General features: G+C 45.9%; 1 protein-coding gene across 1 annotated transcript in view; it reads right to left on the reverse strand.

Annotated features, from left to right (window-relative positions):
* Nucleotides 1-3,304: 3,304 nt before the first annotated feature.
* LOC120303090 (patr class I histocompatibility antigen, B-1 alpha chain-like) overlaps nt 3,305-12,808 on the reverse strand; it is a 50,949-nt gene continuing 41,445 nt past the window's right edge. The window contains exons 7-11 of the mRNA XM_039332256.1: nt 7,636-7,920; nt 6,674-6,757; nt 6,474-6,509; nt 4,848-4,879; nt 3,305-3,964 (exon numbers count right to left, since the gene is read on the reverse strand). Of these exons, the coding sequence (XP_039188190.1) occupies nt 3,959-3,964; nt 4,848-4,879; nt 6,474-6,509; nt 6,674-6,757; nt 7,636-7,920 (443 nt within the window). The 3' untranslated portion in view covers nt 3,305-3,958. The remainder of the gene's footprint in view (nt 3,965-4,847; nt 4,880-6,473; nt 6,510-6,673; nt 6,758-7,635; nt 7,921-12,808) is intronic.

Here is a 12,808-nt window from a genome sequence, read left to right on the forward strand (position 1 = left end):
AAACTTCTTGGCGTTTGGCGCCTGGAACCGTTGCTGATCCTCAGCGCGAAGCGCCAGCCCTTCCAAACGTCACTCGGGGGCTCTTCGGTGAGTTTTGCCACTGGAGGTTGGAGAGAAAGGAGGGAAGGGGGAAGAAGAAGCAGTGCTATCTCAGGCTGACTCTCCCCCATTTCCCTACCCCCCCCCAAAGTCCTCCTTCCTGCAGCTCCATCCCTCCTGCTTCATTGGGCCGTTGACATTTCGAGTAACCAATTCCCGTTTCTTTTCTGAGCGAGGAGTGAAGGTGAAAGGAGAGTGTCCGGACTCCAAAGGTGCTTTTTCACCAGGCAACTGGACTTTCTTGTTTTTCTTTGGAGACGTTCGCTGAAGAGCAACTAAAATCATTCAAGGCCTGGAGACTAAAACATGTGAAGAACAGCTGCGGGACTTGGTTTTGGCTAGTCCAGGGGTAGGCAACCTTGGCTCTTTTATGACTCGTGTACTTCAACTCCAAGGAAGGAAGGAAAGAAAGAAGGAAGGAAGGAAGGAAGGAAGGAAGGAAGGAAGGAAGGGAAAGAAAGAGGGAGGGAGGGAAGGAGGGAGGGAAAGAAAGAAAAAAAGAAAGAGGAAGAAAGAAAGAAAAAGGGAAAGAAAGAAAAGAAAGGGGGAGAGAGTGAGAAAGAAAGAAAGAAAAAGAAAGAAAGAAAGACAGGGAAAGAAAGAGAAAGAGAGAGAGAGGGAAAGAGAAAGAAACAGAGCAAGAAAGAAGGAAAGAAAAAGGAAGGAAGGAAGGAAGGAAGGAAGAAAGAAAGAAAGAAAGAAAGGGAAAGAAAGAGGGAGGGAGGGAAGGAGGAAGGGAAAGAAAAAGAAAGAGGGAAGGAAAGAATGAAAAAGAAAGGAAGAAAGAGTGAAAGAAAGAAAAGAAAGAAGAAGAGGGAGTGAGGGAGAGAAAAAGAAAGAAAGAAAAAGAGGGAGGGAAAGAAAGAAGAAGAAAGAGAAAAGAAAGAAGAAAGAAAAGAAAGGGAGGGAAAGAAAGAAAGAGGAAGAGAGAAAGACAAAGGGAGAGAAGGAAGGAAGGAAGAAAGAAAGAAAGAAAGATAAAGAAAAGGAAAGAAAGAAAGAAAGAGAAAGAAAGAAAGAAAGAAAGAAAGAAAGAAAGAAAGAAAGAAAAAGAAAGAAAGTAAGTAAGTAAGTAAGTAAGTCTTGGGCTGACTCTCCCCTCTCCCAAATTCCTTCTTTGGGGCTACCTTCCCTCCTGCTTCACCCAGCCTCCTTTAAAGAGTTCTGCTGTTTAATATGTTACCAATTCTCCTTTGTATTTCTGAGGGGGGGGAGTGAAAGTGAAAGCAGAGGGTGTTTAATAAGTAACCAAGTCCCCTTTGTAATGCTGAGCAGAAAGTGAAAGTGAAAGGAGAGTGTTCAGAGCTCTGCTCTCCACACCTCCTTCCCCACATTCCTGGTAGAGACTGAGCCTCCCTACAGTCCCCTCCCTCCCCCCTCCTCCCTCAGAAACATCTCCTGGCCAGGAATGTGAGGGAGGATGGCTTCTTCCAAGTGTGTGTCGCCCCTTCCAGGAACCGTGATGTTTCCACACTCAGGTGTGAAGTTCCAAGAAGCTCTTGTTCTGCTGATCCTCCAGGCAAGTGGCCATGTGGGATCAAACTGGAGTTCAGGCCCACAAGCAGCTGCATGAAACCCCGAGGGGCACCCAAGGACTCGCTCACCAGATGCCCAAGTTCTTCCAAGGGTTACTGTGGACTTCTTTGGCCACTCTCCAGGGTGAGCCTCACGACTGGAAATCCTCCAAAATAATTGGAGAATTGCTTTTCCCAACAGCAGTGAGGGAGGAGCTGGAGCTGCAGACACCACCATCACCACCCATTCTGCTCTTTCCCCTCTTCCATTTCCAAGCTCCTCCTGGCACTCCCTGGGCTATTTTCACCTGGAGATATCAGATCCTAGCCTAATTCCATCAGGAATGAAGGTGAATTACACATACCCAAGAATAATATTGCAGGATCCAATCTGGGCCAGTCACCGGGACCAGAGATTTTTATCTTCCATGCTTTCGGACTTGTGCTAAAGCCCATCCTCAGGGAACTTCTCTGTGTGCTTTGGGTTATTCTGTGTGTGGTTTATTTATATGGTCTAATTCAGGGGTCCCCGACCCCCCTTTCTGTGGACCGGCACTGGGCCATGGCATGCCAAAAACTGGATCATGCAAACAAATGAAGCCCCATCGATAGGATGCAGGCAGCATGTGAAACCACACCCCCTCCAGTCAGTGGTGGGATTCAAATATGTGAACAACCGGTTCTGTGTGGATGCCACTTCTGGAAGTCCATTCTGGGTCTGGGCAAGAAAAAATTAGCTATTGGTTCTGCCAAACTGGTGAGAACCGGCTGAATCCCACCACTGCCTCCAGTCCAAAATCTCTTTCCATGGATCCAGTTCCTGGTGCCCAAAAGGTTGGGGGCACTAGTCTAATTCCATCACATCCAAATTGACGTTTTGTACCACCCCCTGCCAACTGTTAAGCATGATGTCATGACTGTGACTTGTGATTTCCTGCTGGCTTCCCCAGTGAACACCAATTAGTTCCATACTTGACTGATCTTTTTAGGATGTGTGTAACAGTAACCAACAGTAGCACTTCCTCAGGAATTTGTTTAGCTGATTGCTTGCTTCATTGGCACAAGGATCCTCACCCTTCCCTCAAATAGTATTTCTACAGCTATTCTTCAAATAGCTTTTAAATTTACGATACATGAATTTTATTTTATTTTTTAAAAAATATTTTATTAAGTTTCAAAAAATAAAAAAAAACAGTTAACATGAAAAAAATGTATCAAAAAGGGAAAAATGGGGCATGAAAACAACAGGGACATTTTTAAAAATAAAAAATCATGAAAAAGAACAGGAAAAAAAAATACTTACAACTCTCTTTGAGAGGGATACAATTATAAGACTCTTGTACCTTTGTGGTATTTTCATTTTAACAAAAGATACAAAACTAAAATATAAAAGATACAGACATACCAAACAATCAAATGGTAACAATATATAATGTCATGGTCTCTTAGTCTAAATAAAATGTATTGCCCATAAATGCTTCATAACATCAACACCCAAAATACACCTAAAAATACTATTTCTATAGTCAAATATATATAATAAAACATCCTGTATTTTAAACAAATACCTGAAAACCTAAAATAAAATGTAAATCTATTAAACGCCAATAATGCACAATATTTCTACAATCAAAACATATCATCAAATCCCCAAGTCAAAACTTAACAGTATGTCCATTTTTTGGGGGGGGGGCCTCCTCAGTCATACAATCTTTAACATATTCTTTTAACACACTCTTTTTATAGGCAGCCGATAAATTTAATAAATAAATAAATAAATAAATTTGTCACGAAATAGATGACAGATCAATTTAACAAATCAATAAATGTATTTATTTCTTAAATTTATTTGTCGCCTATCTTGCCGTAGTAGGGCCACTCCGGGCGAATTACAAGAATTCAAATGATTGAAGAGTGCGTGTTAAAAGAATATGTTAAAGATTGTACGACTAATTTATTTCTTTATTAAATTTGTTTGCCGCCCACCTCGCCACAAGATCACTCTGGGCGGCTCACAGCATTAAAATGAAACCATAAATATTATGTGGAGATGTATAGAATCACGTCAAAATGGCAATAAAATGCAAGCTATCACTAAAGGTGAGAAGGAAGGGAGGCAAATATACAAGGTCCTCTCCTTCCACACTTGTTGGTTTGCACAGCTGCCATTTCTCCTGACTGCTTTCAGAACAGGTGGGGGGGGGGGAGAGAACAGGTCTTTCTAGGCACCTGGGAGTCTCATCCTGCCTGAGGCATTCTGGGAGTTGAAGTCCACACGGCTTAAAGTTGCCAAGGTTTAAGCTTTCAAGTGCAAATCCTGCTTTCCAATTCCTCTTTTTCAAGTCTCACACCTGAATGATAAACGAGATTCCAGCATGACACAAATGAATACATACGTAGTCAAAGGAGAGAGAAAAAGAGAATGTTCTTTTTTTTCAGCAGGCAAAATACAACAATGAAAAAAAGAGTATGTCATTTTGCGGTAAACATTTACAATTTTATATATAATTATGCAGTGGAATTATTATTCAAGTATATCTACAGTACATTCATAGAACATACATATCACTGTCATTTTGTAAAAATAAGTCTCGTACATTCATTATATTTGCCCATACATGTCTACGCGTAAAAGCAATCTGCTCATAGGTGGCAAATACAATCAGGAGGGAAAGAGGACATTTATTTTTCCAATGTTGTATATATCAGTCTTTTGGCTGAGGTAAAGACACAGAGAATCTATTCACTCTTGACTGGTTGTTAAATTCTAAATACGAGGTATAAGGTTCAAGAGATATTATCCTCTGAAAATTGCAGACTTTGTTGCCCAGGTTTTTTTGTAAAACTTAATATAGTAGTAGTAGTAATATAATAATAATAATAATAATAATAATAATAATAATAATAATAATAATAATAATAATAATAATAATAATAATAATAATAATAATGTGGCAGTGGATGTGTTCCTTGCCTGAAAAGGAGGGGATTGGCAGATGCTTCTCCCCTCCTGCTGTGGGATCCTTGGTGTTCTCTGACTTGGTATGTTTTCTTCCAGATGTTTCAGTACCAAACTAGGTAACATCATCCATGCTAGAAGGGAGAGGAACTTGCTCTCATTTTTATGTACTAGTGGTTTGCCCTGTCAGTGTTCGGAGGGGGTGTTCTTGGAGGTCCCTGGATTGTTCACTGTTAGCTTGTCTGTACTGCTACAGCCCTGTACCCCATACTTACCATGGGATGCATTTCAAAATACTGTCTGGCGGCTGTAACAGAGAAATAAGCAAAATGAAGATTCAGGACAAAGCGGAGAGTCTCCTTTAGCCAGGCAATATATCGAAGGGATCATAAGCAACACAAAGTCCTAGGCATCTCCCACATGTATTCCCCTTCAAGGCAGTTTGCTTTTGCCATCAATCACAACCATCACCTAGAACAGGGGTTCTCGGCCTTTTCTTCACCACGTACCCCCTTTGTGTACCTTTTGTGGCCATAGACCATGGCCACGAACCCCCAAGGCTTAACTCAAAATTTAAATCATAACATTTCTTCAAGCCTTCGTGGACCTCCTGTGACGACATTGTTGATCTCCCCCCAGGTTGAGAACCACTGATCTAGATATAGGGTTTTTTCAAAATGTGTTCTGCAAGAACTTGATGGGCATTTTTTAAAAAATAAAAATGCGCTCAAATGCAGCCAGGCTTCTTCAGTAGTTTTTTTTCTAGGATACAGCAGGAAAGCCAAACTGATGGCCCCTGTCATTGCTTATGAAACTGCCTCGGACAGGGGTGATCTCCAGCATAAATAAAATAATAAAATAAAATATAAATTAAAACAAAATAAATAAAATATAATAAAATAAAATAATAAAATTAAAAATTAAAAAATAAAATAAAATGATAAAATATAAAATAAAATAAAAATAAAATAATAAAATAAAATAAAAATAAAATAAATCTGCCAGAACTGTCCTTTTGCTCACCTTGACCCCATCTCCCATGAAGTCAGCCTGCTCCAGTGTTGCTTCCCTTCCATTTCCCCAAATGAGGTTTTATGGAAGGTTTCAGGGGGATTGTTACATACAGCCTGACAATTAGTTTTATTTATTATCACTTGTCTATCTCTAGAGCAGGGATGTCAAACTGCCAGGTCCTGATATGTTTTGACACGTCATGTGGTTGATCAATGGAGCCTGACTTTGCTATAGCCTATATGTTTTAGCTCAACTTCTGTCTGTCTGTCTGTCTGTCTGTCTGTCTCTCTCTCTCTCTCTCTCTCGCTGTCTCCCTGTTTTTTCTCTCTTCCTCCCGTTTCTCTCTGTATGTTTTTCTCTGTTTTTTTCTTTCTCTCCCCTCTCCGTCTCTTTTTTTCTGTTTCTCTCTCCTTCTCTCTTTTGTTTCTCTCTCTGTGTGTGTTTTTCTTTCTCTCCCTGTTTCTCTCTCTCTCCATTTCTGTGTTTTTTCTCTGTGTATCTCTTTTCTCTGTTTTTTTCTCTTTCTCTCCCCCTCCCTCTTTCTCTCTCTCTCCTTTTTTCTGTTTCTCTCTCACTCTCTCTCTTTTCTCTGTTTCTCTTTCTCTCCTTGTTTTTCTCTCTCTCCCTGTTTTTTCTCTTTGTGTGTGTGTCTCTGTTATTGTGAACTGCCAGAGAGATTTGGCTACTGGGTTGTTAAGAAATTCTAACTAATAAATCAATAAATAAACTGACACATGGCAAACTTTCTTCTATGTAGCAAGATCCCATATTTCCCATTGCCCAGAATTCATAAGTCTGCTACAAGCTTCATTTGGGCTAAACTGGACCATTCCCCTTTCTACCCCAAAAAGCAGCCTGTACCAGAATTACATTTCAGGATCACTCACCCGCGATTTCTCCGCCTGCACCTCCAACAAATATGGCTGCAAGACAGAATCAAGAAATTAGAGGTTCCCGCTGAAGAGTCCCTTAATTCCTCCCCCCCCCCGGCCTTTGATAGATGGGAAAGGCCAGGTTTAGGGGTATGGCAGCACCTCCCACATGTTTTGTGAATGATGCCTCCGGTGCCCACCCAAGAGTTGCTTACCGATGTAGCAAGTCAGTGTGGCAGCAATGAGGACCACAGTGAGGTCTTCAACCACAACCCCGACTCCGGCCACGAGCCCATCGACTGTTTTGGAGAAAGGTCAAAATGACTGGAGAAGCTCCGGGATTTCTCTTCCCTTGCATTCCCCAGCCATGGTGAGAGGGCAGTCAAGACTGAGTTAACTAAAAAAATCCTTAATAGTAGGGGCAGAACCTCTGATCCAGGGAGAGGACGGATTTGTCCAAGGAGGAGCTAAAGAGCCATCTTTCTGGGATGGTTTAAGTCAAATGCCTGCACCGAGCACGGGGTGGACTGGATGACCTCAAGGGACACTTCTGGCTCTAGGATTTTGATAGGCTATAAAAATACAGCTGACATTCCATACCATAAGCTTTTCCTCCCCCACAAACATCTTCTTCCTTGTGGCATCCCACAGGAGTCAACCTTTACATGCCAAACTTTAAACCAGTGGTTCCCAACCATGGACCAGCAACAGCAATGGCAGCGGCAATGAGGAGGGGGGGATGGTTTCGCACACGCAACCTAGCTGCAGTGCATGAGCATATGAGGCTTCATGTGCTCAGCTGCAGCTTGCGCGGCCCGGTTCCCAACAGGCCATGGACCGGGAGCAGTTTGTAGCCCATGGGTTGAAGACCCCTGCTTTAAACTTCCTCCTCTTTTAGATGCCTTAATTAACCCACCAGCTCAGATTTGCATGAAAGGCCTGGCTGGCCGAACACACCAGACCTGGTCAAGGGTTCATCTGAACTTAAGTAAGGGCCTCTCGGAGCTTGACGTGTTGAGCGAATTCAACCCTTGGCCAATTTAAGGTCCTCAGCATAGGTGAACCTGCTAAACGAGGAAACCCCTCACTACATTTATTAGGTTGTATGACCACAGACACCCTAGGGACAACTTCACTCATGTTCAGCTGGTTTCCCCCCCCTGCCCGGTTCTCTCACCAGGTTCCTCCCAGGCCACGATCAGAGGCTCTGTTAGTCCAGCGTGTACCACATAGCAGCGATAATGGTCCCTCTCTCTTGGGTTAACCTTGATGCCCAGACAGGTATGGTAGGTCCCGTCTGAGTTTGGAAGAACACCACTCCAGAAGGTGCCATTCTCCCTGACTTCTCCGTCCTTCCTCCAGGTGACGTTCGCTTCTTTGGGATAAAAGCCGTAGACTCGGCAGACGAGGGTCTCCTGGCCCTTGTCCTGGATCCTGCGAGTTATTTTCGCCACCGGGGCCTCTGTAGAGAACACAACCCCAGCATGTTTTAAGACTGCACTTGTGTAGCCCCACAGATTGAATGCTGACCTGACACATCATCAACACCAACTTGGCTCCCTCCTTCCTTCCTCACCTTTCCTCAGCAGGGATTCCTTTCCGTACGTCAGGCACTTCTGGAGCAGCTCTATGCATTTGTTCTCCAAACAGTGATTCCTGCTCTGAGCGATCAAACGCTCACCTTCCCATCTCCTCTTGGTCACCTGAGCGTGAACATCCGATGCGATCCAGGTGAGGGTCTTCTGGTCCAGGCTGATGAAGTCCTTCCCATCATAGCCATACTGATAAACGCCCCCCTTGTGGCCTTTGTTGCTCAGCTCGCAGCGAATCAGGTTCTGCCAACTGTGGAACCCTGTGTCAGCTTTCCTACTGGACACTTGCAGGAAAAAGGAAAACACAGGAACACCTTCGTCCAACAAACTCCAGTTTACTTGAGGTAAAGCGATGACGTTCACACAGACCTTAGCAATCACGTTCTATGCTTTACAAAGTTTGCGCTGGGAGCAACTGCCTCCCAGCCCTGTTTAAATACACTCCTGTAATTACTACCCTCTTGTAATTACTACCCCACCCTTCACCAATTAATCCCCAGCCACAAACCCATCACACCTCTGCCTAACAACCTACAACCCTGCCCGCTCGTCTCCCAACCAGCACCCGGCAGCAATTAGAGAAACCTCAACCACCCCTGAGGCTTCCCTGAGATGCCCTTCACTGTTAATCATAATTGTCGGCTACCACCCATCAGCTGTGCACCAGCTTGACGCTTGTCAGCTGTTCGGCGGTTTGTCCTTCTTCTGCGCAGGCGCGGCGTCTTATGGTGTCCAGAATCGTCCCTTTGCTGCTCCAGCGTTCCGAACAGCCACCGGAGGATCTGCGGCTCACTCTTACTTCTAAAACGGTGAGCTGCTTAGATCTTATGCTGGGTTTCCTCCTCTGTCACCAGGCTCTCCCCCCTTTTTTTGTGTGTCGAGCCCGGGAGGGTTTGACACCCTGCTCAAATCAGGATAAACGTTGGGATATAGGCAGAGTAACCACATGTACTGTATAACAGGGGTCCCCAACCTATGGGCCGTGGCCCGGTCCTAAGCTGTGGGTCCTTGGTCAGCAGGCCATGCGCATTCCCCCCCACTTGCACTAGCACCTGTGGACCATTTGCGCATGCGTGAACAGGGCTGCTAGCCGCTGTAGGGTACACAGCCTGTTCTGATCCAAACAAGAGATTTGCTTTATTCCTGTTTGTCACAGACAGATTAACTCCAAAGACGGATTAATATTCAGATTATTTATTCTTCAGGAATGCCTAAACAATAACTTACAGTTAACAAGAGTTCTTTTGAGGCACGTATCATAACCTGTCTGTTCTTGTGGTGTAAAAAAATTAAAGGTAGATTCACCCCATTTTCGTATGGAGCAAAGGAACCATGTGGCTGTACTACACAAAGCTTTTCATACATACACTTAGCCAGGAAATCCTGTCATAAACACAGAAGTCCCTCCCAATGGTTAGTTAAGACATAGAACTGACCAATTAGAACACATATATATAACCATGCAACAACTAAACTACATTTCCCAGAAGCCACCTCTTAAGGAGACAGCATTTAACCCCTTAAAATGCTACTTGCTCTAACAGCACACTTCTTAGTTCCTAAGTTAGACATACAGTCTGGCCAGATGGTTACACACTAGTCCAGCAAACGGCCGTTCGCACATGCGCATGGTGCCAGAGCATGCTGCAGGCACAAATAGGGCCACTAGTGCTGCACCAGTGTGTGTGGCCCCGTTTGTGTACGTGCACACGCACCAATTTGGAAGCTGCTCTCCTTCCCTCCGGGCCACAAGCCCAGAAAGGTTGGAGACCTCTGCCGTATAATAAAGGACAGTCCTTTATTTCAGAAAGCTGACCTGTAGATTTATTGATCTTTTTTTAAAAACAACAACGATAGCTCATTGTTGTCCTTCACATGCAGTCCTTGACTTACAACAGTTCAGTTAGTGGCCGTTTGAAGTTACAACAGCACTGGAAAAAAGTGACTTATGGCCATTTTTCAGACTTACGACCGTTGCAGCATCCCCACGGTCGCCTGATTAGCATTTGGATGCTTGGCAACTACTTTATGACGGTCGCAGTGTCCTGGGGTCATGGGATCCCCTTTTGCGATCTTCCGACAAGCCAAGTCCACGGGGAAGCTGGATTCACTCAACAACCGGATGACAAACTGAGCAACTGCAGTGATTCACTTAACAGCAGTGGCGAGAAAAGTCGTAAAATGGGGCAAAACTCCCGTGACAAATTTCTCACTAATCTGGAGCTCAACGGTGGTCATAAGCTGAGGACAATCTGTATTTTGGCCATTTGACTTTCGCCGCGCAAGTGGCAGCCCTTCATTCAGCCTTCCCCATTCATGTGCAGAAGAGGGACATTTTATTTTGACTCAGATGTGCACGGCCACATTTTCTTTGCTACTATCTCCTACCCATCCAGACTCCTCCTGGAGAGGAAGGGTCACCTGGGAAGGCCCCTGTTCTGGACTTAGCATAGACCTACGTAACTCTAACTAGGGAGCATGTGTTAGTATGTTAGAATATCTGGCAGTTATTGGGTTAAATGCTGGGTATGTTGATGGGTCAATGGGAGGAGTCAAAAGGGTCATTGGGAGACTTCCTGGGCACAAGCCAGATGGAAGCCTTTCTTCATCCTGCCAACATGTGACTCTTAGCAGAAGAAGAGGGGAAAATTCAATATTAAATTACCTATAGGAATGAACAAATATGGAAAACCAGATGTATCTACAGCACAGTAAGTCTCTGCTTAGAATCCCTGGACAATAAATGTTTGTTTTAATCATTTCTATCGAGTTATCGGACTGTTTAGATTGGATTCAGAGCCACGAGTTCTGTCTGGGCAGAACAACCCCAAATCCATGGTTCAAAGCCCCCCGCACCCCACTGTGCCTTACCTTTGCTGGAGTTGTGATAGTTGTACAGGATGGTGAGTTCATGCTTGAACCCCCGCTCCGTGGCATTCACTAACCAAGATAGGGATTCCCAGAGACAGGAGTCTTCCTCACTCAGATTACGAAGCCAGGGCACTTGGGGAAGCATTCTTCTGCTGGAGGGGTCAAAGCGTGCAGCCAGCTGATCGTCCACATACTCCACCATAATGTACTGGACCCCATCCTGCTGGAGCCCATGAACAGAGTGTAGAAAATGCCCAATGAATGGGAAGAGGAGCCTGAAAAGAGCAGATTGGGGGAGGGGAGGGAGGAGATTTGGGAGAGGGGTCTCCAAAGGCACACTTTAAAAAAACAAACTTTTTTTTTTTAATTTGGAATCAGCCCTCTTCATAGACAAAGCCTCACGACTTTAAAATTATGGAGGTGTACGGAGGTCTATCAAGGAAGACATCCTGGCCCCAAAACAGGAGGCACTGAGGGGTCCTTGAGGAAAAAAATGGCGGATCGCATTGTTTGGCGAACCCCGTAAAATGGTCGTTCAACCCCAAATGGGGTCGCGACCCACAGGTTGAGAACCGCTGGTCTAGATGTCCTCTGGTAACTTTCAGTTTTGCCACAGGCAGTATAAAATCAGGCCAAAAGTCTACAGCAAGATTAAAGCGGGCTATGTATATTGCCCTCCCCAACCCGGCAAAGCCTCCGGAACTCGCTGCCACAGGAAAAACAGGCTGCCCGTCTCAGGTTTCCTTAGCCCCGCCCCTCCGGCCACTTACCTGCACATCCTGCCCCCAGCAACAGGAGGGCCGCCGCGGACAAAAGTTCCATCCGGGCCGTCGAGAGTCCCATCCGGATCCAGACACTAGATGGGCAGCCCCGATCAGCTGGCGCCGAAGGAGGAAGTCTGTGAAGGGCGGGGGGGGGGCTGAGCGCTGGAAAGGGAAAGTGGCGCGGAGGTCATCCGCGGGGGGGGGAGGGGTGTCGAAGCTCCCTTTGGGGAGAAGGAAAGGAGACCCCCTGGAGACCCAGGAAAGGGAAGGAGCCGGAGCGAAAGGAGGTTCGGGGCAAAAACCTGCCCAGCCCCGAGAGCGCAGAGGAACACACGGTAAGTATATACTGTAATAAGGTTGAAAAGGGCCTCAGAGGTCTTCTAGTCCCACCCCTTAGTTGGTGGGCCGGGCGTCGTGGGAACGGCCTTATATGGAGGAGGCGGGTCAGCTCAAAGCCCCTGGTTACTCAAGAGGGAGACCCGCCCTTGGGGTGGGGGATGGGGGGCTGAGGCTACAATCCCCATCCTCCCCTGCGGCCTGGGGATGATGGGAGTTGCCTCGAACTCCCGAAGAAAGGCGCTGGATTGCTTGGGTGAATAAGGGCGGTCTGGAATCGGCCGTTCTTTACATCCAGGTAATTTTAAATAAAATAAAATCCTTTCTTTTCTCTTCTGCCAGGCCGTCCCGCTTCTTTTCTCCCGGCTTGGCTGGCTTCCGACACTCTTTCGTCCGGCAGTTACCCTCGGCGGGCAATGAATCCCAAACGGAACCTCAACCTGGCGCTTTGGGGCTTTGGATCGCTGCCGATGCCTTCAGGGCCAGCCCTTCCCATCGCGGGCTCGGGGGCCCTCCGGGGAGGCTCGGGGAGGCTTGTAAATGGGGGAGAAGGTGGGGGGGGCGCTGCCTCCTGGGGCTGCCTCCCCCCCCCCAAAAAAGCCTGGTTGGCAATTAAAATGGCTTCCTTCCCCCTCGCGCTTCGCCCGGACTTCCTTTTAAGTTTCTCGTTTGCATTTCGGAACAAAGAGCGAAAGTGAAAGTGAAAGTGAGCGGAGAACGTTCAGAGCTCTGCCCCGCCTCCTTCTCCTCTCCCCACGCCCATTCCTGTCCGGGCAAAGACTAAGCC

The sequence above is a fragment of the Crotalus tigris genome, unplaced genomic scaffold, assembly GCF_016545835.1.
Source record: "Crotalus tigris isolate CLP2741 ecotype Arizona unplaced genomic scaffold, ASM1654583v1 scf7180000024460.1087499, whole genome shotgun sequence".
NCBI classification, from domain to species: domain Eukaryota; kingdom Metazoa; phylum Chordata; class Lepidosauria; order Squamata; family Viperidae; genus Crotalus; species Crotalus tigris.